The 27,725-nt window shown below is 31.9% G+C and overlaps 1 protein-coding gene across 1 annotated transcript; it reads left to right on the top strand.

Annotated features, from left to right (window-relative positions):
• On the top strand, positions 1-27,655 carry LOC124372926 (39S ribosomal protein L38, mitochondrial-like). Its single transcript, XM_046831337.1, has 6 exons — positions 1-244; positions 3,270-3,425; positions 5,550-5,755; positions 12,791-12,909; positions 14,596-14,754; positions 27,410-27,655. Exons 1-6 carry the CDS (start codon positions 91-93, stop codon positions 27,636-27,638), a joined length of 1,023 nt encoding a protein of 340 aa, XP_046687293.1. The 5' UTR covers positions 1-90; the 3' UTR covers positions 27,639-27,655.
• Positions 27,656-27,725: the final 70 nt, after the last annotated feature.

The following is a 27,725-nucleotide window of genomic DNA, read 5'->3' as shown; positions in this document are numbered from 1 at the left end:
CTTTTTTTCCAGTAGCAGCAGAGCCAAGCAATGATCAAGAGAAAATAATAGGTTAGGGTTGTTTTGGGTTTTAATTTTGATTGCTTGATAATGGAAACTCTGATAGGGCTATGCAAGAATGGAATTTTGAAAGTGTTCACCCCTAGAGTTGTGCCTATTAGATCTTTACAAAAGAGAAAATCGGTGAGGTACATGCTAGGGGTACCTCCATATAAAGGAAAGTCTTTGGAAAAAAAATTAGAAGGTAAGAGCTAATGTACTTGTATATTTATATATGTGCATTTCAAAATTTATATTTCAGACTAATACTTTTGGGGAGACTTTAATAAGCGGCCTACACTCGTTATTCGGTTGTTTTTATTGGACAATTCGGTATATTATCCAACTTCCGGATATGTGCAATTCGTACACAATGAGTTTTAATAAATACAGAAACGAGAAGCTTGTACATTATAATTTAAAAACTCAAATTTAACATTAACATTTCAAAAGGGTAGGGTACGATAAGCGGACCCGGTTTTTTATATCAAAGAATATAGGCTAGTCATCGATACCTAATACTACTCGCATCTCAAATCCTAGACTATCAATCGATATATAAGTACCTATAGTCCTCAATAACAACCTTATGATTGAAATTAAAATATTAATTTAATATTTAAACAGTGATCAAACAAATTATTATAACCAAAATTAGGAAAACTGAAGACGACGATATTTACTCCTCTCACAATTACAGTTGTTTCTTTCCCACAAATTTCACATAATGGGTTTTTCGGTACGAGTCCAACATGTTGAAGCCACGAAAAAGCAACGCTGTGTAGTTTTCTAAAATTGACTGCCATTTTTAATAATCAGAATTACTTATGTAAAATTGAAATATTATCCTATGTGTATTATTGTAGAGTGTTTACAGCTGTTGATATAGATTATTTAGGTTAATAATTCAAAATAATTAATCAGTGTCGATTGATTATATCGATGGTTATGATCAAGTAATATCGGTTTACCAATTTAGATATAAAAAACCGGGTCCGCTTATCGTACCCTACCCTTTCAAAATAACAAAACCCCTAGACTTACATATCAAAGAAACCTTATAATATTAATAAGTTGCCCATCTATATATCAATGAGTAACCGCTTTTGTGAATAAAAGGAAAGAATTCTCCCCATGGGTTATCAGGAGCCAAACCCACATGTTGAAGCCACTTAAACAAATCTCGTCAGTTGTGACAAATATCTCGCACATTTTCCTCATTCATCACCATTTTCAAAGTCTCAAAATAGCCTATTAGTTACTTCTTGCTATTTATTGCTTACATTAAAATTACTATATAACTAATAAGTTGAAATCATATGCTAAGTTAAACAAATTGTCATATCGAATTGTTCCTTCGGATAAAAACATCGAAACATTCAATAAAATCAACCGAATAACGAGTGTAATCCGCTGATTAACTCTTTGAGTGCCACAGCGTTGCTAATTTTGACGGTATGAAAAGTGCATAAAGTGCCAGCACCGCTAATTTTGACGTTTCATATTTCGATAATATTTTATATAGTACAAGATTATTTTGGCCAAATAACCAGACAGGTTCCAAACTATCGATAAATACAAGTTTTATGTTGTTTCTCTACTATTTTATCTGTGAAACTTATGTTGTTTGGGAACTTATCAAGAGGCCGCTATTTTCGGACGGGTTTTCCATCTTGGGGACAAAATAAATTACAGTATTAAAAAGAACACTCACTTCAACCTATTTTGGAATTTAAATGTTACAAGTTCGACAATCAATTAAAACAAAAACTAAAAGAACAACGTTTTATTATTTGAAAAAGTCAGGTCATTCGTGCGTCTATTTCGAGACAATTTGGCAATAGGAACTATGACTAATCGAGTATTTTTTGACTCATTATGGAAGAAGGAAAATATAATGAAGTTTTTTTTGGCCCCTGATAAGGAAAACTCGTCCAAAAATAGTGGGCTAAGATAATACCGAAGTACCTATGCGATTTCCAGTCATGCAACATAGCGGAAGGATGAGTACCATGTTGCGTAACAGCCTTTCTTGTTGTGTATGTGCTGATAACCAAGCTTTTGAGTAAATACAAACTAAAATAATAACTCATACAGTATTTTACTGTATTTCTTTACAAAAGTAATGCAGTGATTTGAGTTGTGTCCAAGCGAAAAACATGAATTTTCAGCGCAAATATATTAGGGTTATTATTTAATAAATGTAAACTTTTATGTAAATATGTTAGGAATTATTTGTCTCTACATTTTACTAATCATATTTATCTGTGTTATCCTGATGTCATATTAGATTTTTTTGTGAAAACCACACTATTACTATGTAATTTCTAAACTCTAACAAATAGAGTACAATTTATAAATTGTTGGTACCGGGCAGCATTTTGTTTATACATATAGTGCCATGTTTGTTTTTTATTTCTAGAATCATATATTATACTTGGGTTTTATTTAGAATTATATAACCTTTATCATGGTATAAAGAAAAAAAAATCTTAAAAATAATATATACACTCCAATTAGGTTGAAACATAACTTTTTATAAAAAAGAAAAAAAGTTTTTTATATATAATTTTTATATTTTATTAAGCAAATTTTGTTTGTAACAATATGTATCATATTCAGCATTTAATGAGAAAAAAACCACAAAATTATAAAAATCTGTTGGGTAGTTATTTTACAACAGCTTTTTTGTCAAAAGCTTACAAATATACAAAAATAACAGCTTGGCACTTTACGCATATGCCTTGGGAAAATACCTGTGGCACTCAAAGGGTTTAAGTCTACCTATACTTTTAAAGCATTTTGCTGCCATGCTAACTTATTTGCTCACATCGTGTCTCAAGCCTGGTTTAATAAGATATACAATAGACATTCTATTCAGCAAACTGGTAGTCCCAGACTGCGGTGTTCCCGGATGTCACCATGTTACCTGCAGGGCCATGTCAAAAAATGAAGCTGAGAAGAATTATTTAGCAAATTATTACTTATCTTTTCATTGTATTAGCCTACACTTAATATCAGTTGTTCCTTGATTGTTGTTTACATTTAATTACTGTTGAATACTGAAGCGAATGTTTGTAGTTTAGGCTACATCCATGTCTATTAAAAAATATCTTAGGTTCTTTACTACTTGTTGCATTCCTCATGTAAATTTCAAATTGTATAATTAAACCTTGTTATCTCCTAAAATCTATTTTTGAGATATTAATAAAATTGTTTTTATATTTCAGAGGCTAACTACCAGGATCCAAAAATATATTATAAAGTAGACATTGGATTTCCACAAACAATCCAAAACCGGACTGAGGGTTTACAGCAACGAATAGCTCATTCCAAAAAACTTAAAGGGAATCTTGAACTAGAGAAGAAAGCCAGAGAAAATAAACGTGAGTTGAGAATGTTTTATATAATAGTTGTGATGCTAGTAACTGCTAGGTAACTAGAATCTAGTTTTGTACTGACATATTCAATTGGTTTACTTACCAAGCTGCATTAATATAATGCTAAACATTTTTAGACTGCATTATATTTAAAAAAATATTTTTATTTATATTGAGAAATTTCAACTTTAAAATTTAGAATGTAAAATGGGCATTTCATTTATTTTCCAAGTTTTTTTTTTAATTGTGATGATACAAGTTTTATAAGTTTTATGAGCATAAAAAATAATTTGTTTTGTCATACTATCAAAAATATTAAATTGTAATGTCGTATTGAAACTGTCTTGCTTTGTGTTGGTCAGTGTTTGAATATTTATTCTACGTTTTATCTTTTTTTATTAATTTTATAATATTAGTATATATTAAAGGCATACAATAATATATACTAATATATACTTTATTACATAATATTTTGACACATTATATGATGAAGTGTTGCCAACGTATGCATTTAAAATGGCCACAAATTTTAAACTATCTCTGAGGATTTAAAAAATAATTTCTAGATTTTAGGAATTTAATATTTTTGCAATATTTTAACTTATATTTCAAACCTTTAGGTTGTGAAATTTCTAGTTAAATAAATGGTACGTATGGAATATAAAGTACCTCAGCACAAATGTTTCTTAGATACGTTTTCTTTTTACTGATACGTATGGGACTTGTCTACAAAATTTGTTGCTTTAATGAATTTCCTTATTATCACAAAAACTAAGTTTCATACATAACACCAGCTGAAAAAAGAGGTAACATTATCAATTTGTTATACACTAAAACAATAAAGAATAAAAAGAAAACCAAATTTATCTAAAATGATAAATATTTTCAAAACAATAACAATGTTCAGATATAGCTTTCAGTGTGTTATCCTGATTACATACATTAGGCTATATAGAAGTTGGCAGAATATTAACAGAAAAATATTCAAAAATTATTTTAATATCTGTTAATAATCTTCTTTGTTATTTTTAATTGTTACATTGTTAGTTAGTTTATTTAATTAATATAGTGTATACTGTTGTATTTTCTAAAAGCATGGGGTAGTGCTTGGGGTACATGAGGTTGTTTTTGTGTCTTTTTCTATAATAATATTAATGATGGTACTTAATAATTTCATATGATTCTTTTTTGTTAGTAAAATGCACATGAAATATATAAACAGGGATTGTCAATCTTAATTCTATAAATAAAGGTAAGAGTTATTATTAGAAGCAGATTTCTCCAAAATGTAATTCCATATTGTAAAATGAATTAAAATAATGTGTAATTAAATAATAATAGTGTTCTAGTTTAAACATTTTTTCATTTATGATGACAAACATTATTTGCAAACTACAAGAACTAAGTTTTTTATTAACTCTATTTCATGGACCATAAATGGAGCATCAAGGATTTCCTTAGTTAAGAAATGTGCTAATTAAGCATAATTTAAAAATACGTGTTTTGGAACTTGCTATAGGAGATCATTCTGTAAAATTCGAATTACTCATAACACAGATATGGTGGAAGGTTGATTCAGTGTGAATGTTCCGTTTAGCTTTATTTTTCACTGGTACTCACTAATTCGGTCTAGCTGGACTCTTTCAGATGAATGTGAGCTCCAGATTCCAGGAGTCAAGTTTGTGACAGTGTCATATCTCAGACACTGCATTTAGCAAAATATGAAATTGAGCTAACTCAAATTTAAATTTTCACATCTTTTAGATGACAATTTTTTCTTTGATGAATAAGTTAATGCAAATAAGAATTAATAGAATTTTGTGCTTTGTTGTGTGGTAATTCAATCATAGTCACTATAGAATATTACACCACTTTAGTAATAATTTTGCTTCTATATAAGACATAACTTAACCTTGCTTATAACATAATCTTATGGTGATTTCAGATCAGTATAATGGGATTGATTTAAATGAAGAGCTAAATTCTGTACACTATTTTACTTGTAGGTATCTATACATGAAGTGATGCTTAGACTCTTTTCTTCCTGAAAAGAGTACTTACTATGCCCACCAGTATTCAATTTTAACTTAACACGCTTTGTTATGCCACTGGTTAACTCTTATGTTGTAGTTTTGGTGTGCCTTGATGACGTGTCCAGAGAATGGTCCAAAGAAAATGCACCAGAACATATCAAGTCTGCAGCAGAATATTATGGAGTGTTTCAAGATCTCTTTGGTGATGCTTTCTTTTATCCTCAAGTTGGTCTTCATGTGGCATTCAAGTTCGAGCAATCTTTTGTGCCTGTTTATAGAGGAAATCTGATTAAACCAAATCAAGTATGTTTATCTTTAAAATAGATATTCTACATATATATTTTATAACAAAAATTAAAAGAACCAATACAAATTCACAAACACACAATTTGTGCTATTTCTGCTAACTATGGCATTTTTTAGAAGGAAAACATAGACTTCCTGTCATTCTTAAAGAAATTACTTCTTTAATAATTTTCAATTGCTTATTTCATCCTAATTGATTTTAAAAATGGTAGAGTCAATGGTTTGTATTTAAGTTTTTATATTTTATAGTAATGGTTCAGTTGGTAATATCTGTATAAAAAGAGACAAAAATACTTTTTTCGATTTTATAATTTTTTGTCCAACAAGTATAAACATTTTATAAAGCATTAAAAATAAACAAAATGTATGAAAGTAAATACAATAAAGTTTTAGGATCAGCTGAACGTTTATAAAATATATACAACAATTTTCTAAATTCTTACCCTGTGAAGGATTACAAATTCAAATTATAAAAAAGGATTAAAAAATTACTGTAAATTTATAAAGTTTTTGTTGGTAATGTAATGGCTAAATACAAAAAAATACAGTGAAGTGCAGTTTGAACAAGTAAGTAAATGTTTGAAGTACATACATCTTAATTTAAACGTGTGGGTTTTTCTAAAGTGTTATAACGTACATGCTTTATGCAAATGTATTCTTATCTGATATAACTTGTAAAGACTAATGGTTGCTGAGCAGTTTTAGAACATAACAACAATTGTTCTCCTGCTGTGTACCAAAACTGTTTTTTGTAAACCCAAAAAAGTCAAAGACAGAATTTATCAGCAAAAAATAAAATATGAAACACTGTTTAACCCTTTGCGTGCCACGGCGACGATACATCGTCGCCAAAAACCCTTGCGAAAAGTGCCACGGCGACGATCTATCGTCGCCGACTTACTGTGCGAAAAGTGCCAGGCGACGATCCGTCGTCGCCGTCTGTTATCGTAATTTTTAACGCTTTATTTTTCATGAATTCTTTTCACAACCAATATTGTTTTATTTCTTAACTATCCTGCAATAGATAAATAATAGTTCACATAGTACTTTATATTAGTGAAGATAAAAAAAACACAGAATAATAGAAGCAACAACAGCGGGCGGTGATTAACCGGGCGCGTAACATCGTTGGCGCGTAAACAACTCGCTACTTATAGTATGCGTAATATCTAAAATAATACGTTCGGTTACATGGTTGTGTTTACATCGTTTTGAGGTTAGGATCTCTAAAATGATTTTGTTAAATTGATATCTCCCGTGCGTACGTGCGTGCGTACGTGCGTGCGCGCGCGCGCGCGCGTGCGTGTGTGTGTGTGTGTGTGCGCGCGTGTGTGTGTGTGTACATATTTTTTGGGAAAATATGAAGACCATATATTAGATATACTTTAGAACCAAAGGATAAATGTAAGTAATGCATTAATTATTTTTGTTTTAGTGTTGTGTTACCGGTACTGAAAAATGATTTTTTCATTATGTACATAATTTCAAGCATTGTTATGTAACTATAGTAATTATATAAAAAAGTTAACCATTATTTTTTTTCACATTAACAATGTTATAAAGAATATTAAAAAAATTCCTCCCATAGTAAAATTGTTTCTTATTAATTTGTCAAAAAAAATAAAAACTAAAAAATAAAAATTGCTTTATACATTTTTTGGTTTTGACATGCCAAAACTAATATTATTTTATGTTGTTTCATTTGTTTTGTAACATTTTATTGTAATACAACTTTTTACAAATATTTTGATACCTGTTTCATAAAAAATAGTATGAAAAATAATAAAAATATATTCTTTTTCCGGAAGCCCGGTAATACTTCTTATTATTCCCTGGCATTTTTCGCATATGACTTGCAATATAGTTGCTAGTGCATTTCTTTTGTACTAAATTTTTTGCCTTGTGGCATTCAAAGGGTTAAAAATATGCAACTTATATATATATATATGTATACATATATATCTTTATATATATTATATATATATATATATATATATTTATATATATATATATACATATATATCTTTATATATATATACATATATATCTTTATATATATACATATATATCTTTATATATATATATAACACAATAAATAAAACTAAAAAACATTGGTATTTATTGTGTTATAAATTTATGACATAATTTGCTAATTAAAAAAAGTCAGTGAAAACACATTGGTTAGTAGAGTGAAACGCCGCCTACCGCATCAGAATACGACGATCCAGTCAGAAATGGCAGCGCATAATGTACTTCACAATGTGTACCTAAAACAAGCCGCCATTTCTGATTGGATAAACCTTTTTAGATGCGGTTTGCGGAATTCAACTCTACTAAGTGAGCTCTTTCAAATGAGGTATCACTCGACCCATGCTTCAATTTAAGATTTCCATGTTTTCCTCTGTGGGCCGTCCCCCCATGGTTGGCATGTCATGGTAATAGCAAGGAAAAATAGTTTACATAGCCATATGACACTGTGCAAAGTTTATAGACGTTATCTCCTATGGTTTTTAAAATATTAAGCCGTACCCATACTTTTCAAACACCCTGTATATATATTTCTTGTGTTCCTGTGTATGTGACTGAACTCCCCCTAAACGACTGGACCGATTTTGATGAAATTTTGTGTGTGTGTTGAAGGGGATTCGAGAATGGTTTAGATTCACAATTTGGTCCTATTTAAATATTCTATTTAATTACATTTTTATTTATAAATTGTTGATGATATTGGAGTGTTTTATATTGGATCCAGCAGATTGTGCTACGACACGTAATACAAAGTGAACTGATATAAATAACACTTTCAGCTGAAGTTTATCAAAGAGGCAGAAAAATTTGTTTACATTTAAAATGTAGAAAATTATTATTTTAAAGTGCTTGATCAGTAGTGTAATGCAGATTGCATAGAAGAAGTTATTATCTAATTTTAAATTTTGATTGCGCCAATTATCAATAATCCATCTAATGCCATAGAAATGCTATTTATACGCTACGAAACCAACATATGAGACCATTGTTTTGGTTAGTGCAACAGCATAAATCAATTGTGGAAATGTAAATAGATTAGACCGGGGGTGAATTTAAACTACCACCAGAATAGACTCATATTGACCGCAGCAATGTTTTAGTTGGACGATACACTTTTGTCATTGGGATAAAAAGGCTAACTCTTATTATTACTGAAATTGTCGGAGCACTTCAATAAATTATAATGTTGGAGGGAATACGAATCTTATAAAAACTGTTTCACTTTATGACTTCAGGACCCCAAAACACTGTTCTTTAAACTTAAATCTAAAATGGATCAGGAGATTGGAATAGCTTTGAGTGACTATCGATTATCTCAGGAGTGTTTATTAAGTCATAGATAAAGAATACATGAATATATTGTCCGAGTTTTCAACAGGAAAAGCCGCGGGTAACTGCTGGTATATATATTAAACTTTTATAAAATATTGCTTTACATACAAACCTAGCAAATGTTATACAGTATCATAGTAATCCAAATTAATGTTGTAATTGGTAAATGCAATTTATATGCCTTAGAAAAATAGGAAAATAAGTATAAAATGTTAAATTTCAAAAACAAAAAAAGTTTGGTAAAAGTTTTATATTTATGTTGGTATTTTTTGTAATTTCAATAATATTTTCAAGTCCAGAATCTAAGCTTGGTATTGATATACGAGGCTTGTTTTTTACGTAAGTACCGTTTGAAATTGCGCCATTGCAGCACTGCGGTTTCATACTTGTGCACTAACTTCTTCTGTTAGCAAGTTACAGATGCAGATATAGCAAAATTAGATAATTTTTTATTTGATAATGCATATTTCAAATGTCCCCGTCAATTGAGAATCTCACTAACTGTGAAGTATGTGCCATTATTTGTTTTCTTGTCGAGGTAGGTGTGAAAACACTTAAAATTCACTGTCAGAATTGAGAAGTGAAAGGACAAAATATTATGAGTGATGGGGAATTCAAATGCGTAAGAGCTTTAAAAGATGGCCGAAAGAATGTTCATCATGATGAGAGAAGCAGTAGACAATCCTCAATAAACTGAAATTCTATAATGAAATATTCAGGAATACTAATGATTATAGATTCAAATCCTTCTATAGAAATTACAAAAGAATTAATAACTTAATTAATACAAAAGAATAAAAAAGTAATAACTGCTGCAAAATCATACAAAATAAACAATAAACTAAAACAGTCATCTAACTTTTCTAAGACAGCCTGGAACACTATACAAAATTCAACAAATAAAGCAAATTTAAAATCCATTCAGCTTTATGCTGATGGGATAAAATTAACCAATCCAAATGCAATAGCTTTGGAATTTAATAAATAATTCTTCTCCTCAGTGGCTAGTTCTCTTGATGCTGACTGTGAATTGGAACTGGATACAGTCAACACACATACCCCTGCTTCATCTATGGTTCTGGCTCCTGTGTGTGAGGACGAAGTGGGATGTATTGTAAGAAGTTTTTCAGCTAAAACTTCCAATGACATAAGTGGCATATCAATGTGGCTTATAAAACAATGTTATCAGCACATATTAAGCCCATTGGAAAAAATCATAAATGTTTCTTTTGAAACTGGCACATTTCCATCCGCACTCCAATTGGCAAAAGTCGTACCTGTTTTTAAAAAAGGCGATTCAAAGATAGCGGATAACTATCGACCAATTTAAATTTTACCTGTTTTTAGCAAAATTTTTGAAAAACAGTTCCTGGACCAACTTTTTAATTTTCTTGATAAACACAAAATTTTGTCTGATCAACAATTAGGTTTCAGACCAGGAAAATCAACTTTTGGAGGAATCACACAACTTGTAGATATTATTGTGGAAGGCTTTGAGACACCATCAAAGAACGCTCAGTGTCTTTCTTGATCTCTCAAAAGCATTTGATACTGTTAATCATGGTATATTGCTTGTGTAGCTGGAAGGCTGTGGTACGGGGAACAGCACACCAGTGGCTCCACTCATACTTGAGCAGCAGAAGTCAATGTGTTCAGGTCCAGAATGCAGTATCAAGTACACTAGTATTAGAATATACCAAGGAGTCCCACAGGGATCAATCTTGGGTCCTGTCCTTTTCTTGATTTATGTGAATAACATCCATGTGTTACCCTTATATTGGAAAATCATTCAATACGCAGATGACACGACTCTCTGTTTCCGGGCTGATTCTCTGACTTCTTTGGAGATTCAAACCTTCATTGATCTTAATTCCTGCATTCAAAATTTTCTGGTAAATAATCTCACAACTAATCATGAAAAGACAAATTACATCAACTTCTGTTTACGTGGGTTGAATACTTATGAAACCCCAACAGTAATGATGGATAACATTGTTCTAGAAAAAACTGATTCTGCTAAATTTCTAGGAATACACCTGGATAAAGGTTTAACCTGGAAAGTTCACATTGAAAGTGTATGTGCTAAATTGGCAACTGGAATTTTTGTCCTTCGAAATTTATCAAAGTTTTGTACGTCTGATGTCTATGGATTAATATTTCCATACCTGTCGTACGGAATTTCTTTGTGGGGCAGTTGTGCCATATCAAACTTGGAAAGAATATTCAGACTGCAAATAAAAGCTGTTCGAATCATCGCAAAATTGAACAACAGAGAGTCATGTTGAACTCATTAGTCTTGCTAAATCAAAACTTCAATTTCCATTATAGAAAAACATGTGCAGTCACCAGACAATACATTTTTGCACATCTATAGAGAACAAAACATATTGGAGACTCCTAACAAAAAAGCCACACATTTAGAAAGAGCTGCTCTTTTTTAGTGATGTTTCATTCTCGCAAAATGAAAATTCCCTTTGTATGATACTGGGAAATATAGTTAGTTTTTTACTCTTCTTGCAACTTTGCAGTTGGCTCTAACTATGGAACTACTTTATATCTTCTTATATATATAAAAATCTTGAGTCACGATGTATGTTGCCAATAAACTCCAAAACGACTGAACCAATTTCAATCAAATTTCACATGTATCCGTAATTTAGTCTAACTTAGAAGATAGGATAGTTATTATCTGAATTATTCGCTTATGTCGTGAATATAAACGAATAAAATGAAGAAAAGTTTTCAAAGCGCCTGCACATTATAACCTGCAATTACGAGATAGATACGTATATTAAACAGTGAAACACTATTTGAAGGCGCTAAGTTATGATGTATAATTGTCTAAACTAAATTTTTGGTTGAACTTAAAGGTTGAGTGGTAGACCACTTTGTAATAAAATACATTATGCATGTACAATACATTTTTGACATATTTTCTTGATCGTGACATCAAGGTAAAATCTACATCGGGGTTGGAAATATAATTTACTTCAACCAGAAATGCTCATACGCGGGCAAAACTTACGAAAAGCGTGCGAAGCCGCGGGAAACAGCTAGTTATGTTATAAATTGCTAACATTAAGTGAAGGAAGTTTAGTGGGAATTTCAATACTTATTGAGGATAGTTTAGTATATATCTTATATCGGCATTAAAGCCTCGTTTGATGATTATAATATACGGTATTGAAGTGGAGATGACAAGAGTGACTCAATGATTCGCTGGCAAGTAGAAGGGCGAGTACTGTTCACAATATTATGGTTCATTTAAATTGAAATAAAAAAATATTGTATATACAATATATATTAATGTTTATATACAGACATTATTACATACATTGAATTTTTTTTAAATAGTTAGAACAAAAATTGTCAAATGGACTAATAAAATGTAAGCTACCTCCACTATCCTGTAATGATGTTTTAAGGATGCTTTAAAGTGGATTTAAGATGAATGTAAATTGATTTAATTTACATAAAAAATAAAGTAATCCTTAATTTGTGGAACAAACATTAAAAATGAAAAACATGCAAAACCTACTTTGTAGACTCTTTAAGTCGGGCGAGCATCTATGTACTTTATAAAGTTTAGAATTTTAATGTTGATTTAGAATATGTTAAATGTACCTTTTGGCAACATTTAACTTGGTAATTTTATCTTTAATATTGTTGCAGGCTTTGACTGCTCCAGACATTAACTACAATTCTGATCCAGACTCCTTGTGGACATTGGTAGCCACAAACCCGGATGGTCATCTAGAGAAAAATAATGTTGAATTTTTACACTGGTTTCTGTAAGTCAATCTTCAATAAATAATAATGTTTTGAAATCATGCGTAAATATATTTTCTTTGTAGCATTTCAGATAAAGACTTTGTAACTATACACACCACAATTTCATTACCGCTTCAAAAGATCTTCTATAAATTGTATGTTGTAGTGATTTTCCCCACGTGGTTTATACCAAAGTTGTTTAATATTAAACATATTATGCATATATAATTGCCAATTATGTAATTAAAAATTAATATAGTGGAAAACTGACTTGACACTTATGTACATCTGTAGCAAATAACCTCAAAGTGTCACTAGACATTATTATTGTGTATTGCTTGGTTTGTACATCTTAATATATTTGGATGTATACTTTTCTGTATTACTTGAGTTTATTATTTGTTGGAATCAATATAAATATCTTATCTCCTAGTTCTCTCACACTAAGCTTGTTTTACATTGATAACATCATTTTCAAAATGAGTGGTCTTTCACTTAAAGGTGTCAACTTAAGTGAAGGATCCTTTACTGTACTCCTAATTTAAATATATTTTCGCTCATAAACTAGCCCTTCCAATGTCCACCAGTTTTTATTAGTTAGTTGAAATTGCCAAGAAATATTTTATAAGGAATGTAAAGTTTCACTTTAATTACCATAAGTCAAATAATATATTATGAAAATCTTTAATATTATCTTTAAATTACATGTAATTAAATAGATTCTCTAACAATAACATAATATGAGATATTTTAATTGCATTTTATACGAGAGTCTTGTTGTGGCTTCACCTGTTATTTTTCCAAATGTAGGATTAACAAGAACCTTTATGTTGGTGTTGACCTTTTCCCAAACATAATTAAAATCTATCTTATTAGAATAAGTCACTGTTTGTTTACACACTTGTTTACCCCTTCACTAGGTCATTATTCTTTTGGATTCAAATATTGATGTTGCAGAGCACCATTGTAAAACATTAAAAAATTGCAGGCAAACAATGTTTTAATGTTTTCACAAATTCTGACCGTGATAAAAGTTTTTATTAGATGTATCAACATTTTTTGTGAATTTTCTCGGTTAGGGTGCAAAATTTTCAAAACAAATTTTTAGCTAGCACCTAACAGGTAAAACGGAGATGTTTATAATTCCAAGTAAATCCATTCTGTAATTTGGATATTTTGTGATGAGTTAGGTTAAAGATTAATAAAAATACTTTCAAATCTTTTCAAATTTTTAATATTAGATTTCCATGAATGGGAGGGTCTTTCTAGGATTTTTTTTTATTATTAGGTTGTTTCATAACATGCGTATACATTTTTAATAATGTCACATTAATTGGCATAGGAATTATTGGGCTTATTGTTGAATTTTGTATGTATGGACTTATTTGCTGTTAAAATATACAAGAAATAGAAATCTACATAATTAATTATTTTTATTTTCTAAAAAAGTGTGAAAAAATAAAGCAAATTGTGTGATATAATGATTATGACATTAAAATGGATAAATGAATACATGAACTCATCCAAGCAACACTGTATTAATCATGACCTCAAAATAAAAACCCATAATTAATAATTATGGAAAGTAAAAGTGGTATGTTTTCAACTATGGTTTTGTAATACAAAGTGCACTTGTTTGTTGCAGTAATTTAGCTTTAGAAAAATGTATAAATCTAGATTGTATAATGTAAACGTGTTATTTTCAGAGGTAATATCCCTGGCAGAGACATCAGTAAGGGTGAAGTCATTGCTAACTACATCCAACCATTCCCAGCCCGGGGAACAGGCTTCCAACGTTTGATTTTCATCTTGTACAAACAAACTGAGAAAATCAACTATTCTTCTCTTACACTACCATCTAATAAGTAAGTGTGTTGTGTATTAGTTCTTTTATTTCATTACATACAAATGGCTAGTACAGGGTGCGGCAGCATAACTTCCTTTTTTAAAATGCGCGCCATTCAGTTAGTTGATGTCATAGCGGAGCGCTAGTGGTCTCATTCAAGAGGGGGTACTGTAAAGTTTTGTCCCGACACGGTTCAGTCGCCATCCTGCGTTGGAATAGTGAGGAGCATGCCTTTGCCGTTGAGGCCTACTTTTCAAGCGGATGTTCGGTTATTGCAACACAGCGTGCATTTTGGAATCGCTTTAATTTAGCCCCGTTGGCTCCCGTCCCAGACCGCAAATCAATTGTTACATTTAGACAAACTGCAAGTGCGACAAAACGAAGAACTGGAGTCCCTCGGCCCGTTAGATCACCTGAGAACATCGATGAAGCAGTGAGAGCATCAATGTTGCGATCACCACAGCGTTCTGCGCGCAAACACGCATCTGCCCTTGGACTATCCGATCGTTCTGTGAGAAGAATTCTTCGTGATGATCTTCATTTTCATCCCTATAAGATGGCGATAGTGCAGGAACTTTCAGAACGTGACTTCAATTCTCGGATGAACTCGTGTGAGCTTCTTCTTGATGTCGTTCCCGAGGGTGCTATTGTTTTTTTTTTAGCGATGAAGCCCATTTTCATTTGTGTGGGTCGGTTAACAAACAAAACATGCGCTACTGGGCTGACATCAACCCTCAAGAATTGCATCAAAGGCCTTTGCATTCACCGAAAGTCACAGTGTGGTGTGCAATTTCCTCAGCTGGAATTATTGGTCCCTGGTTTTTTTGAGGAAAATGAGGTTAGTGACAGTGACTTCGGACCGGTATGTTAACATGGTACAGAATTTTTTTTTCCCCACGTCTAGAAGATTTGGATTTGGGGGACACTTGGTTCCAACAAGACGGTGCAACAGCACACACTTCGAGAGCATTGATGGCTGTTTTGAGGGAAAACTTTCCAGAGCGCCTTATCTCAGTTAGAGGCGATTTGGAATGGCCAGCACGCTCTCCCGATCTGTCACCTTGTTGTGACAGATGTGATTTTTTTCTATGGGGTTTTTTGAAATCCCATGTTTATGTGAACCGTCCAAGAACCCTACAAGATTTGAAGACCAACATCCCAGAAGAAATTGCTAACATAACACCTGCTACGCTAACAACAGTCATGACAAACGCCAGAAATCGGCTTACGCAATGTATGGAGAATGGGGGACGTCACCTAACAGATTTGATCTTCAAAACAATGTAAATAAAACCTTTAGATATGTACCTACATTATAAAAACTAAATAAATATTTTCTGTTGCATACAATAGTTTTTATTGAGTTTTGAAAAAAGGAAGTTATGCTGCCGCACCCTGTATATAAAGCTGCACTTTAACCCAGTAAAATTAATTAAAAAAAAAGTTTTGTTTACTTGTTACTAGTACTGTTAGTAATTCTTAAAAAAAACAAAATTAGTATTATCTTTAAATTGTTAATTTAGTAAAAAGTAATCTTAACTCGCTCAAAAGCTTGTTAAAATAATCTCATTAACCCTTTGAGGACTGCCGGAGGATTGCTGATCTATCAGCTGCATTGATTTTTTATGGAAGAGACCAAGAGCCGTCCAACTGCTCTTATTTGTTTAACAACTTTGAATGCAGATCTCATAATTTACGGAGCACAAAATCTTCCGAAGAATGGATGTAATTTTACAGAATTGATGTTTCTCATTATGCGATCACTAATTTTACGTTGTAATTGCATATTTAGTAATTTTACGTCAATTATGCTGTTAGTAACATTATTTTTCACTTTAAAACGCGAGATGAATTTCTACGAAAGCTTTTTTTAAGTTTTTGTCCGATAAGACGACTGCTCAGGCTGACAATTAATTCACAAAATTATTAAATTTAGTAAAATTGTACCTATATGTCATTATACTATGTGTTTTGTGTATAATTGTAAATAAACATTTACAAATTTTGTACAAGAAATTATTTACTTTCTGTGCATAAAAAGATTACCGTATCTGTAAATTGCTTACTTTTTCTATTTTCAGAGCTTGTAAGTAAAATATTGTCATCATATTCATTTTCTTATTTTAGAATATAGCTTAATAAACTTTCAGTTTTGTTCTGAATGGAATTGTAAACAAAGTGAATCAGTTTCCGATAGTAAAATTATTTTTTCCATTCTAAAAGTGCTCAAACTATATATTTAAATTAATTTTACTTGTTTCTATAACTTAAAAAATATTTAAGTTACTGTAAATTCACATTAGGGGCCGTTCAAGTATTACGTAAGCAGATTTATTGCAATTATTTACCCCCCCATCCCCCTTGTCAGCAAAAGTAAGCAAAGCTCTTACCCCCTCCCCCCATGCTTACGTAAACATTTGTCAATTAATGTATTGTTTTTTTAATTTTATAACGTTATAATTATAATTTGAAAAATAAGAAAATAGATTTAGGATAGAGATTATATTTTACTGAAACGGTATTCAACATAGAGTAAAGGACAAAAATATTATATCTTACTAACATAACAAACATTATTTTAAATTTTTGGTACATATATTAAATTCAAATTAACAGTCTTCAGTCCATGAAACCCGAATCCATGATTCTAAGTTTTCGATGACATTGGATTGCTTCGATTGCTGCTCAGTGTTGTGAGTCTGCTCGCTTTCATCCGATTTTGGAATGTCTACGTCATTCTCATCGAGCCATTCAACATCATGGTGCTCTAAATTTTGAATAATGCACATAAGTTCATTAGCACGACGAGCAGCGACTCTTACAGGTCTAACTTTCCTATCAGTGTGCGTGTTTACTTTCTTATGGATCTTTTCGATGTGACGATTTAGTGACTTGACGGAAGCATGATAAAGACCACACGTTTTGCATGTTCGACTTGATAGCCTCAATTGTACCGTCGGACAAAAATAATCGTATGGCATTTGCAGGAAATCTTTGAGTGAAGCACTTAAGCGTAGAGCTAAATTGACTGGAAGATTAAGAAATTGCCCTCCTTCATCTAAAACCAAGTCATCAACTGTTTGTTTTACTTTTACAGGTGGTGGAAGAAACCTGTTGTCTAGTAATCTAAATAGGCCACTTCTTGGACGACAGCATTCTGTATTTCTACATTTTACAATTTGGAGCAAGTATTGGCTTTCACGCACATGTTCTGAATACCATTTAATGTCTGGAAAATCAGGAAGATCTTGTTCACCTGCCCCAACATATTTTGCATTAACATTATAGCCATCAATTTCCATTGAACTCCATACTTCAGCTAATACATTTCCTGCAAATTCGAAATTAGATCTTTCTAAATGTTCATCAATTGTAACGCCACGTTCATCCAAATGAGACCCAAAATGGTCATGAGGCAATATTAAACCAGCCAGTTCCCGACTAAGAGGAGCCATTCTGCGCTCTACTCTGTTATACACACTTCTTCCGGGAGCATTGGTAGCTAAAAACAATGCATCGAGATCATGTCGCTTAAAGTGTTGTATAGCAAACCCTATGACTTTTTGATAACGCAGATTTTCATCTGGCCCTCCATAAACCGTCATGATTACCACTGGTTTTACTAGTCCATGGTCAGTTTTAGCTAATGGTCGAAACTCTTCAAGTTCGAGAAGCGTCTCGAAATCCTGAGCATGAGTATTAGCAGTAGATGAACTATGCTTTCCACTTCGAATAGCGATGTATGTTGGTCCAGAATATCCAACGGCTTGCGGTTGTCCTAGCATATTGGAAGTGATTTTGATACCAGCATAAACAGATGGTATTAATTTATGACGCTTAGCGATTACCCAATCGTGATCAGGCAATTTTATTCTATATTCCATGTGCATTAGAAGAGGTGCTTGCTTATTTGCCGCAGTTACGCCAATAGGGACTCGAGCTTTATCATCTTGAGATATGAAAAATACTTGATCTGGTCCTAGTATGGATGCTATGTTCTCTAAATAATGCATTGATGTTTCAGCGAACTTGCTATCTAAGTGGCTCTTGTGGTGATCAGTTTGAGCCTGAATGAGCTTAACAGGGACTGTCGATACATGTCTTCGTCCCTCTGCAGAACTAGATTTTCTGGGAATCAAACGAAGATATGTCCCACTGCGACTAATGTCAAATCCCATTTTACGTAATTCTTGTGTGAGTTCATCAAGAGTTTTTACGCTGCGAATTGATTCCGTTCGTCTTCTATCATCTGCTGCACTCCCAAATAAAGCTATATCCGCGATTGTTTTCAATAGTAAAGGTTGATTGCTTTCAAGATTAGGACGTCCCACTGAATCCCTTAGAGATAGTCTTTTTTTCATTTCTGGATTTTCATGACAAATATCTTCTAACTTTTTTTTCATACCATCCCTGTGTTTCTTCTGGGCAACTGCGTTTTGAACCTTCCTGTTTAAAGACTGTTTTGCTGTTTTTATTTCCTCGCGCAACTTAATGATCTGTTTATCAACTTCAGCACGGCTTGGCATAGTATCTTTGGCAGAATACAAAGCATTCAGATTTTTTTCGAGTAAAGCAATCTTATTTTTCATATCTTCCTGAGAAGGTTTTGGTCTCTGTGTATCTGCATTTTTATTAATTTCGCATTGCTGTTGTGATTCATTACCGGTTTTTATTTTATCTTCTTCCTGTTTTTTAATATTTGAAGCTGGCTGTGTAATTTGTGTTTTTTCTGCAGGTTTACAGGTTGCCTAAAAATAAAAACTTTCTATGGGTTCTGCTAAAGATTCTCTTATTAAGCTACATAAATACAACGTATGGCAATATATATGGTAAATACAAAACCCTATGGCTTTAAATCTAATATCTTTAAACGAGCAATTCGTTCCGGTCACAAAATACAGGGTGTTATACTCTATTCAAGTAGGTATTTAACCCTGCAACTGGCTTTAAGCGATTATCGACGCATTAACTACAGTTTCAAAATGGCACTAAGCTATTTTCGACGCATTAACTATGTCGTAATATGATCTCTCACAGCAAGTCTATTTTTACTTTGTTTGAAGTAAAACATACGTAAATATAAAGATAAAGATTCAAGGTTTCATATTATATCATAAAACGCTCTATAGTTAAGTTAAATCTTTCATTATAAAATTCTAAACTTGGATGTTCGCATTTCCGATCGCCATTTGTTTGCGTAATTTCCGAACACGCTGCTAAAATTACCGTATGTTTGTAAAAATTCCCTGTCGTGAGTTTACGTTCTACACGATCGTAAGTGTCGTCATTGAAAACAGTGTATTCTTGGCTTTCAGAAACATCTTTTCAATAGCCAGTAGGAAAATAAATGTTTATAAAATAAGCGTTTGAAAAGCTCGTGTTTTGTAAAATCTCAAAATGCCTAATGCGTCGAAAATAGCTTCATTAAATTTTGTTATTTTTTTTACTTTATCGTTGTCTGTAAATAGTGAAAATCATATCAAAACAAAGAAGAAGAATTGCTCTAAGCAACAGTATAATAGACAACGAAGACTATGAACTAGTATTTTATTTTTGTTCTGTTGCGCAATCACCGACTCAGCCAGTAGAGAAGAACAACGCATCGCATGGTTGCCGTGTTGATTTCTTTGTTGTTATTACATCATTGCCGGTATTAGTGTATTGCTTGCTATTTATTTGGATATTTTAGACTTCTCGTTATTTAGTGTGTATAAATAAAAGTTTGTTTATTGTTTTTGTTTTTAATTAGTGAAGTGAAAAATGTAGAGGTTAGGTTAAGTTTTAGCGAATAGGTTGGATTTTTGTGAAACTGAAAATAAGCCTATGTTCACGTAGGTTCAGTGTTTTATTATTTTGTAGACAATTTAATTTTAATTAAAATAAAATTTTGATTTAAATTTATGCAAAGGTATTTATTATAAAAGTAATTTTTTTTTTACTTTTTCTGAAGGTATTAGCGTTTTATTTCTATGACCATCGCTTGTTTTATTTTTTTAACAAAAAAATAATAGAGATAATAATACATTGTTGTACATTTTTGTAAACTTCAATAAACGTTCTATCTTTATAAATAATATTTGGATGAAAAGAAAATTGTTATCTAAAAAAGTTAGGCATTTATTTCACAATTTTGACTTTTGTAAAAATAGAAAAAAAATTTGTTGCCATATAAAAATATCTTATACAATGTAAACTTCTATAAATATCATATTTTTCTCTTCTACATATATTTATCTCTTAGAAAAATATTTGTTCATCCAATAGATTCCAAAATGTCACAATGGTATACATAATAGTGCTATACAAACTTTTTCCGGATTTTGTAATTTTTATAGATATATTATCCAAAAGTACCAATAAACTTCTTTTACCTAAATATTTTTTTGTAATTTGTAATTGAGGTATATAAGAAAACTTTTGTATATTTTAGAATTATTCTAAAAACTTTCATATTACCTGAGAGGGTGCTATACATTTTGAGAAAAATTTATTCTTTACTAATATTTTTACGTTAATCTGTAAAAAAATAAAAATATATTCAATGATTCAAACTTTAATATTTTTTTTGGGAAACTGCATTTATTTCTAAAGACATTGATGTTTTTAAAATGTTTGTATCTTAAAAAATAGATGAGCAGTGATTAAAATACAAAACCCTTACAAAATCACCAAAAAGTGCCTGCCATTTTGGGAAAAATGATGGCCAGTTCCAGGGTTAAAAGAATGTAAACAATCTTGATATGTCTTTTTATTGAAATATGCAATTATAAAATCAGATATTTGTAAAGGTGCGTACAGACATCGCGAGGCTTGCGCCGCGAATGGTTCGTCTCGCATACATCAACCTAAGGCATGCTACGGCACATGTATACGTGCGAACCATTCGCGGCGCACGCCTCGCGATGTCTGTACGCACCTTTATGTACTTACAGAAAAGCAATTTTAATATTTGTTGAGTTTTTAAATGAATTACAACAGATTTTACACAGTTTACAATTTTAAACCACATATTTCAATAAAAAGACATATAAAGATTGTTTACATTCTGTTAAATTTACCTATTTGAATAGAGTATAGTTTTCTGTAGGTATATATATATATATATATATATATATATATATATATATGTATAAAACTAACATCCTGTATTTTGTGACCAATTGACGGAATCAATTATAAGAAATAAATCTATATAATGAATATTACCTCTATACTTTAAGATAGGCCATAATATTTTCTAATTAGCAAAGAGAAACTTTTTGGCGATTTCTAATATTTCTAGTAGGTATTCATAGGTACCTAAAATGATTTCGTCACTCACCTTAGAAAAAAAATGTAGTAGATTGGATTTATTCTTAGTCGCCGCTTGCAATTCTTCTTCGATTCTCTTAGATACAATAATATCTAGTTTCTTGTCGGATTTTGCTTGTAATTTGTAATTTCGCCACACTTCATTAACTAACTTTTGTACATTTTGTACTTTCGTACTTGTATGAGATTTTTTAAAACTTTCAAACAATTTTTGGTATAACTTGGATTTGTCTATTTGAAACGACATCTTATTTAAACGTTAAACTTTGGCTAATGGAATGAATGGTAACACAAATGTTAACTTGCTTTACTATGCTTACAATACGTCTACTCGCTATAGCATCCAAACGAAACAATACACTGATAGAGGAAATTTAGACAAGTGAACAGCGCGCGGTAATTCCCTTACTCGGTTCTAACGCGAGTAGGGGAATTACCGCGCACTGTTCACTAAACGTATGTATTACTTGCGGGAATCCCCGAAAATGCGTTTCGTTTTCAAGCAAAGACGATGTGTGGGTTGCCATTTGTGTAAAAAAGAAAATAACTACCGATGACGTAATCATCATCTAGACTCCCCTACCCCCCATGTCATCCAAAATAAGCAAAGCAAAGACCCCCCCACCCCCCCATAGTGCTTACGTAATACTTGAACGGCCCCTTAGGCATAAATATATTACAAATACTGTTTCATAACACAAAGTAACATTAAAATATTGCACTTTTAACCCTTTTAACCCCGGCCATTAAATCAAGTGAGGTGCCAGGAATCCCAAGCCATTTTCAGACAAAATGTAAGGGTTTTGTAAAAAATTCATAACTCAGTTATTTTTTAAGATATTTAGGTAATTATTTTTTTGTTTTACTTCTTTATACATGTAGCTTACAGAAATATACAAATAAAATTATTATTTTGAAAGTAATTATTTTTACATACATATACATATATAAAAAATAAATAAAAATGAAAAAAATTTCAAGTTTGATCATGGAAACCATATAGATAAAAAAATATTTGACATAAAAATACCCATTTACTTTATGATATATTTAATCCTTAATAAAAGGAAACAAAAATCATAGGCCTACCTTATTTACAAGTGGAGTAACATCAATTTTTGTTTAGCCGTGTAAATTTTTCTTTTTGCCATTTTTGGGCAAGGCAATGTAACAAGACCTTTGAAATTCACAGTACTTAAAATAAACATAAAACCAAAGTTATTTCTGAAAAATAACTAAAACTGTTCATAATATAAATTTAAAAAAAGTTTTAAAACAATATTTACATTACTACAAAATGATCACTAAAATCGTCGTCACTAATCATATCCACACCATTTGCAACTAGGTTACTAATTAGTGTATTTTCACTTACGGGAGACTTTGAACGATGTCTTTTACTCATTTTGAAATAAAAAAAATAATAAACTAAACATTAACTGCCGTACTTTACACTGCTTTAACCTAAAACTGTGAAGAAAACGGAATATTCACAACCACGTGATATACAGCTGTCTGCAACAAGCGTGAGCAGTCAGTCGAGACGAATTGCAATTGCTCAGTCACAGACTGACAAAATACGAAGTCAAACCATTACAAACTAATATATTTCGATGCAAAATATCTTTGTGCACAAGTCTGTGAAATTTCAAAGCATTTGGTGAAATAGGTGGCCAGTAAAGTAATAAAAAGTGCACGTCCGTACTATACGGACGTCGGGAGTTGACGCCATTTTTACGACGTCCGTATAGTACGGACGTCGGGGTTAAAAGGGTTAAATAGCATTTTTAATGCCTACTGATATTTAATCCCCATGAATTATGTTCAATTCAAAATTTTTAGTGAAAAAACTTACAAGTTATAACAAATATTACCACAGTTATGATTTTTCCAAACTGTCTGCAAAACAGCTATTTTAGCTACAAGTATTTTTTGCATGTCTCTTTTAATTATAGAATACTTATTTTTGATACTGCAAAAAACACTTAAAAATATTGGCCCTCAAAGTGTTAAGGCCTTTAAAATTATATTTTATAATTATAATATTTATGCTTCAGTTTAAGATATTTTATGAAAAAGTCTTTATTTCTTCTCATGTTCATAATTAATTTTAAAATCAATAATAATTTTGTGTGTGTCATATGATCTGACATAGGTAACATTACTGAATTAATAAAGATGATTCGCTCGATCCATCATCTGAGGCAATCCTCATTCCACAGTGATCAGATTGTATCTCTGTCCAGTCAGTCTTTGAATCACAACTAACTCATCTCCTGGTCCTGGTAGACATAGGTAACATTACTGAATTAATAAAGATGATTCGCTCGATCCATCATCTGAGGCAATCCTCATTCCACAGTGACCAGATTGTATCTCTGTCCAGTCAGTCTTTGAATCACAACTAACTCATCTCCTGGTCCTGGTAGACATAGGTAACATTACTGAATTAATAAAGATGATTCGCTCGATCCATCATCTGAGGCAATCCTCATTCCACTGTGACCAAATTGTATCTCTGTCCAGTCAGTCTTTGAATCACAACTAACTCATCTCCTGGTCCTGGTAGACATAGGTAACATTACTGAATTAATAAAGACGATTCACTCGATCCATCATCTGAGGCAATCCTCATTCCACTGTGACCAAATTGTATCTCTGTCCAGTCAGTCTTTGAATCACAACTAACTCATCTCCTGGTCCTGGTAAAAGAAATTATGTAAATTGTAAAATGATTTATTTTTTTAAACAAATTTACAATATCATGTAATAATTTACCTGTGAATAATAAAAACAATTAGAAGTGCTTTAGTTCATGGTAATCTGCAAAACATGGAACGACGCAAAGCGCAACATCACAGTCCTTACATATTTATCGAGATTCTATCTGATGTTAATTGTCATAACAAATGAAGCGTAATGTTGGAGAAGTGACCGATAGATAGCAGCAAACATCAAATATTACGTTCTGATCGGACACGGCACCAACACAATGCGCCAGATGTTGGAAAAATAACAATCGCGTAGACGCGTGAGTAGCAGTGACGGCACGATTACCGACATCATGTCAATGCGTTTACAGCAGTTAAGAGGTTAAGAAGAATCCATGTGCTGAAGTAAATAATCAAGAAATATGTCCCAGCAAAGAAGAATCACTGCTTTATTTACTCACAGTGTCATTCCTGCAATTGCCTGACAGAAGGTTGTTGAATGTTGTTAATATTCAACAAAATAAACCAATTTGAATAAGGAAAGAAAATAAATTTCATTAAAATTAACTAAAAAACTTCATTTTATTTACTTATTTTACACCCTTTATATAGCAAGTATCCGTTTAGATACATTGTCCTTACTCTCATCTTAGTGTAAAGAGTTAAACTAGTTAGCACAATAACTGGACAACATTTACATAGCAAGTATCCATTTAGATACATCTTCCTGATTCTCATCTTAGTGTGTAGAATAGAATAGAATATAAACATTTTTATTTCCAAAAACATATACACATTGATATTTAGATTTATTTACATTTGATAAATAGTAAATTACCCTTTTACTAAGTGGCGATAAAATAAAACAATTTAATTTTAAGTATAGTAGTTGGATAATATTATTTATATAATTTAAGTAAACTATTTATTACATATTAACATATATTATAAAATGGAAATTAGCCTACATGGGCAAGCAGCCTGTGCGTAGGCTAGAGTCGTACTAAAATAGTGTGACATACTATTACTACAAAGTAAAGAGTTAAACTAGTTAGCACAATAACTGGTCAGCATTTACATAGCAAGTATCCATTTAGATACATCGTCCTTACTCTCATCTTAGTGTGTGACACACTATTACTACAAAGTAAAGAGTTAACCCATTGCGGATCGTATTGTTTTGGCGCGCGGGGCACCAGCGGGCACGAATTAATTTACGGTCAGTGGCCAAACGAACAGCAATGGTGCGCCACATCGTATCGCTCGCTATTGTATACTAGAATATTCAGCTGTGAAGGTATTCGTTCAGATGGAACATGGGCCTGCTGGGGTATCCGTGATGTAGGAACGATAACACGCGATCAAGGTTCCGGGGTGGCAGGGATGATGTCTGATTCATAGTCTAAATAAAGCGGCTCGGGCGAAGTGATTACAACATCCGGGCCATTGTCTAGACTAAACCCGCCAATATGTACGTCTGCGTCGTTTAGTTGTGTCACTAACCTCAAAGGTATTATACGAGTAATAACAACTGAGGAAAACACCCAATCAAGAGTGCTAAAAAGCAGAGAGTAAACTCATATGAATGGTTTTTCAACTTCGACATACAACTGCGATCTGTAGGATATTTATAAAACTGGTGAAAACACTAAACGTAGACCGTTGTTAAACACACTTAGTTGACAAGTGAAGACGATCGCCCGATCTATCAGACATTAAAAGAACTATTTGGAGGGAAACTTAAAAGTAGACTGCTTTTGCAACCTGAGCTCGTCATCGTGCCGTTAGGCCCAGCCGCTGCGTGACGAGCCCAGCTCGTCAGTGATCCGCAATGGGTTGAACTAGTTAGCACAATAACTGGTCAACATTTACATAGCAAGTATCCATTTATATACATATTCCTTACTATCATCTTAGTGTGTGACACACTATTACTACAAAGTAAAGAGTTAAACTAGTTAGCACAATAACTGGTCAACATTTACATAGCAAGTATCCATTTATATACATATTCCTGACTATCATCTTAGTGTGAGACACACAATTACTACAAAGTAAAGAGAAACTAGTTAGCACAATAACTGGTCAACATTTACATAGCAAGTATCCATTTAGATACATCTTCCTGACTCTCATCTTAGTGTGACACACTATACGTTGCTAATAATTTCCTATAACTTAATATATACTTTGTTTACTGCATAAGAGCTTTTTTACAATATTGGGATAAATCATTTATACTCTATGGCTCAAATAATACTATTAACTTCTTGCATTTTTTTTGTATTGAACAAGTACGCACAAATTAATTTTATTCATAAAGAAAATTATTTTCTCATATTTACAGAAGTATTTATATCTTAATATTTCTTATTAAATCTGACAACTTTTGTAAATTTTGGATTTCCTTCAAAACATTTATGATTTAATAAAAATAATGCTTGAAAGTAGGACTTTGTAAAAAGTTTTGAAACATATCTTATTATGTCATGTTAACAGTTTTTTTTTATTTTGTACTTTTTATTTTATTTTACGTAGTGCTGAAAACAGGATAACTATGTTGAACATTTACCATTGCACAGGTCTAGAGTGAAATGGGTAATTTAAAAGTTCAACCCAGTATTTATACCTAATAACAGTTGTGCTTTATAGGGTTGATATGAAGAATCGGACATTTAAAACGTACGATTTCTACCGAAATCACCAAGATCAATTGACACCAACAGGGCTTGCATTCTGTCAGGTAGACTGGGATCTGTCTGTGTCGCACTTCTTCCACACAGTTATGGACATGGATGAACCAGTGTACGAGTACGACTTTAATCCCCCTTATCATCCCAAGCAGAAAATGTTCCCTATAAGGCAGCCCTTCAATCTGTAAGTTAGCGTATCTTTGTAAGATGAAATCATTACACTATTACATTAAGTTACACTATTTTATTTCAAGGTTAAATGGAAGTTTTTAGTT

This window comes from Homalodisca vitripennis, unplaced genomic scaffold (assembly GCF_021130785.1).
Source record: "Homalodisca vitripennis isolate AUS2020 unplaced genomic scaffold, UT_GWSS_2.1 ScUCBcl_4364;HRSCAF=10499, whole genome shotgun sequence".
Classification (NCBI taxonomy): domain Eukaryota; kingdom Metazoa; phylum Arthropoda; class Insecta; order Hemiptera; family Cicadellidae; genus Homalodisca; species Homalodisca vitripennis.
This window is presented reverse-complemented; position numbering and strand designations above follow the sequence as displayed.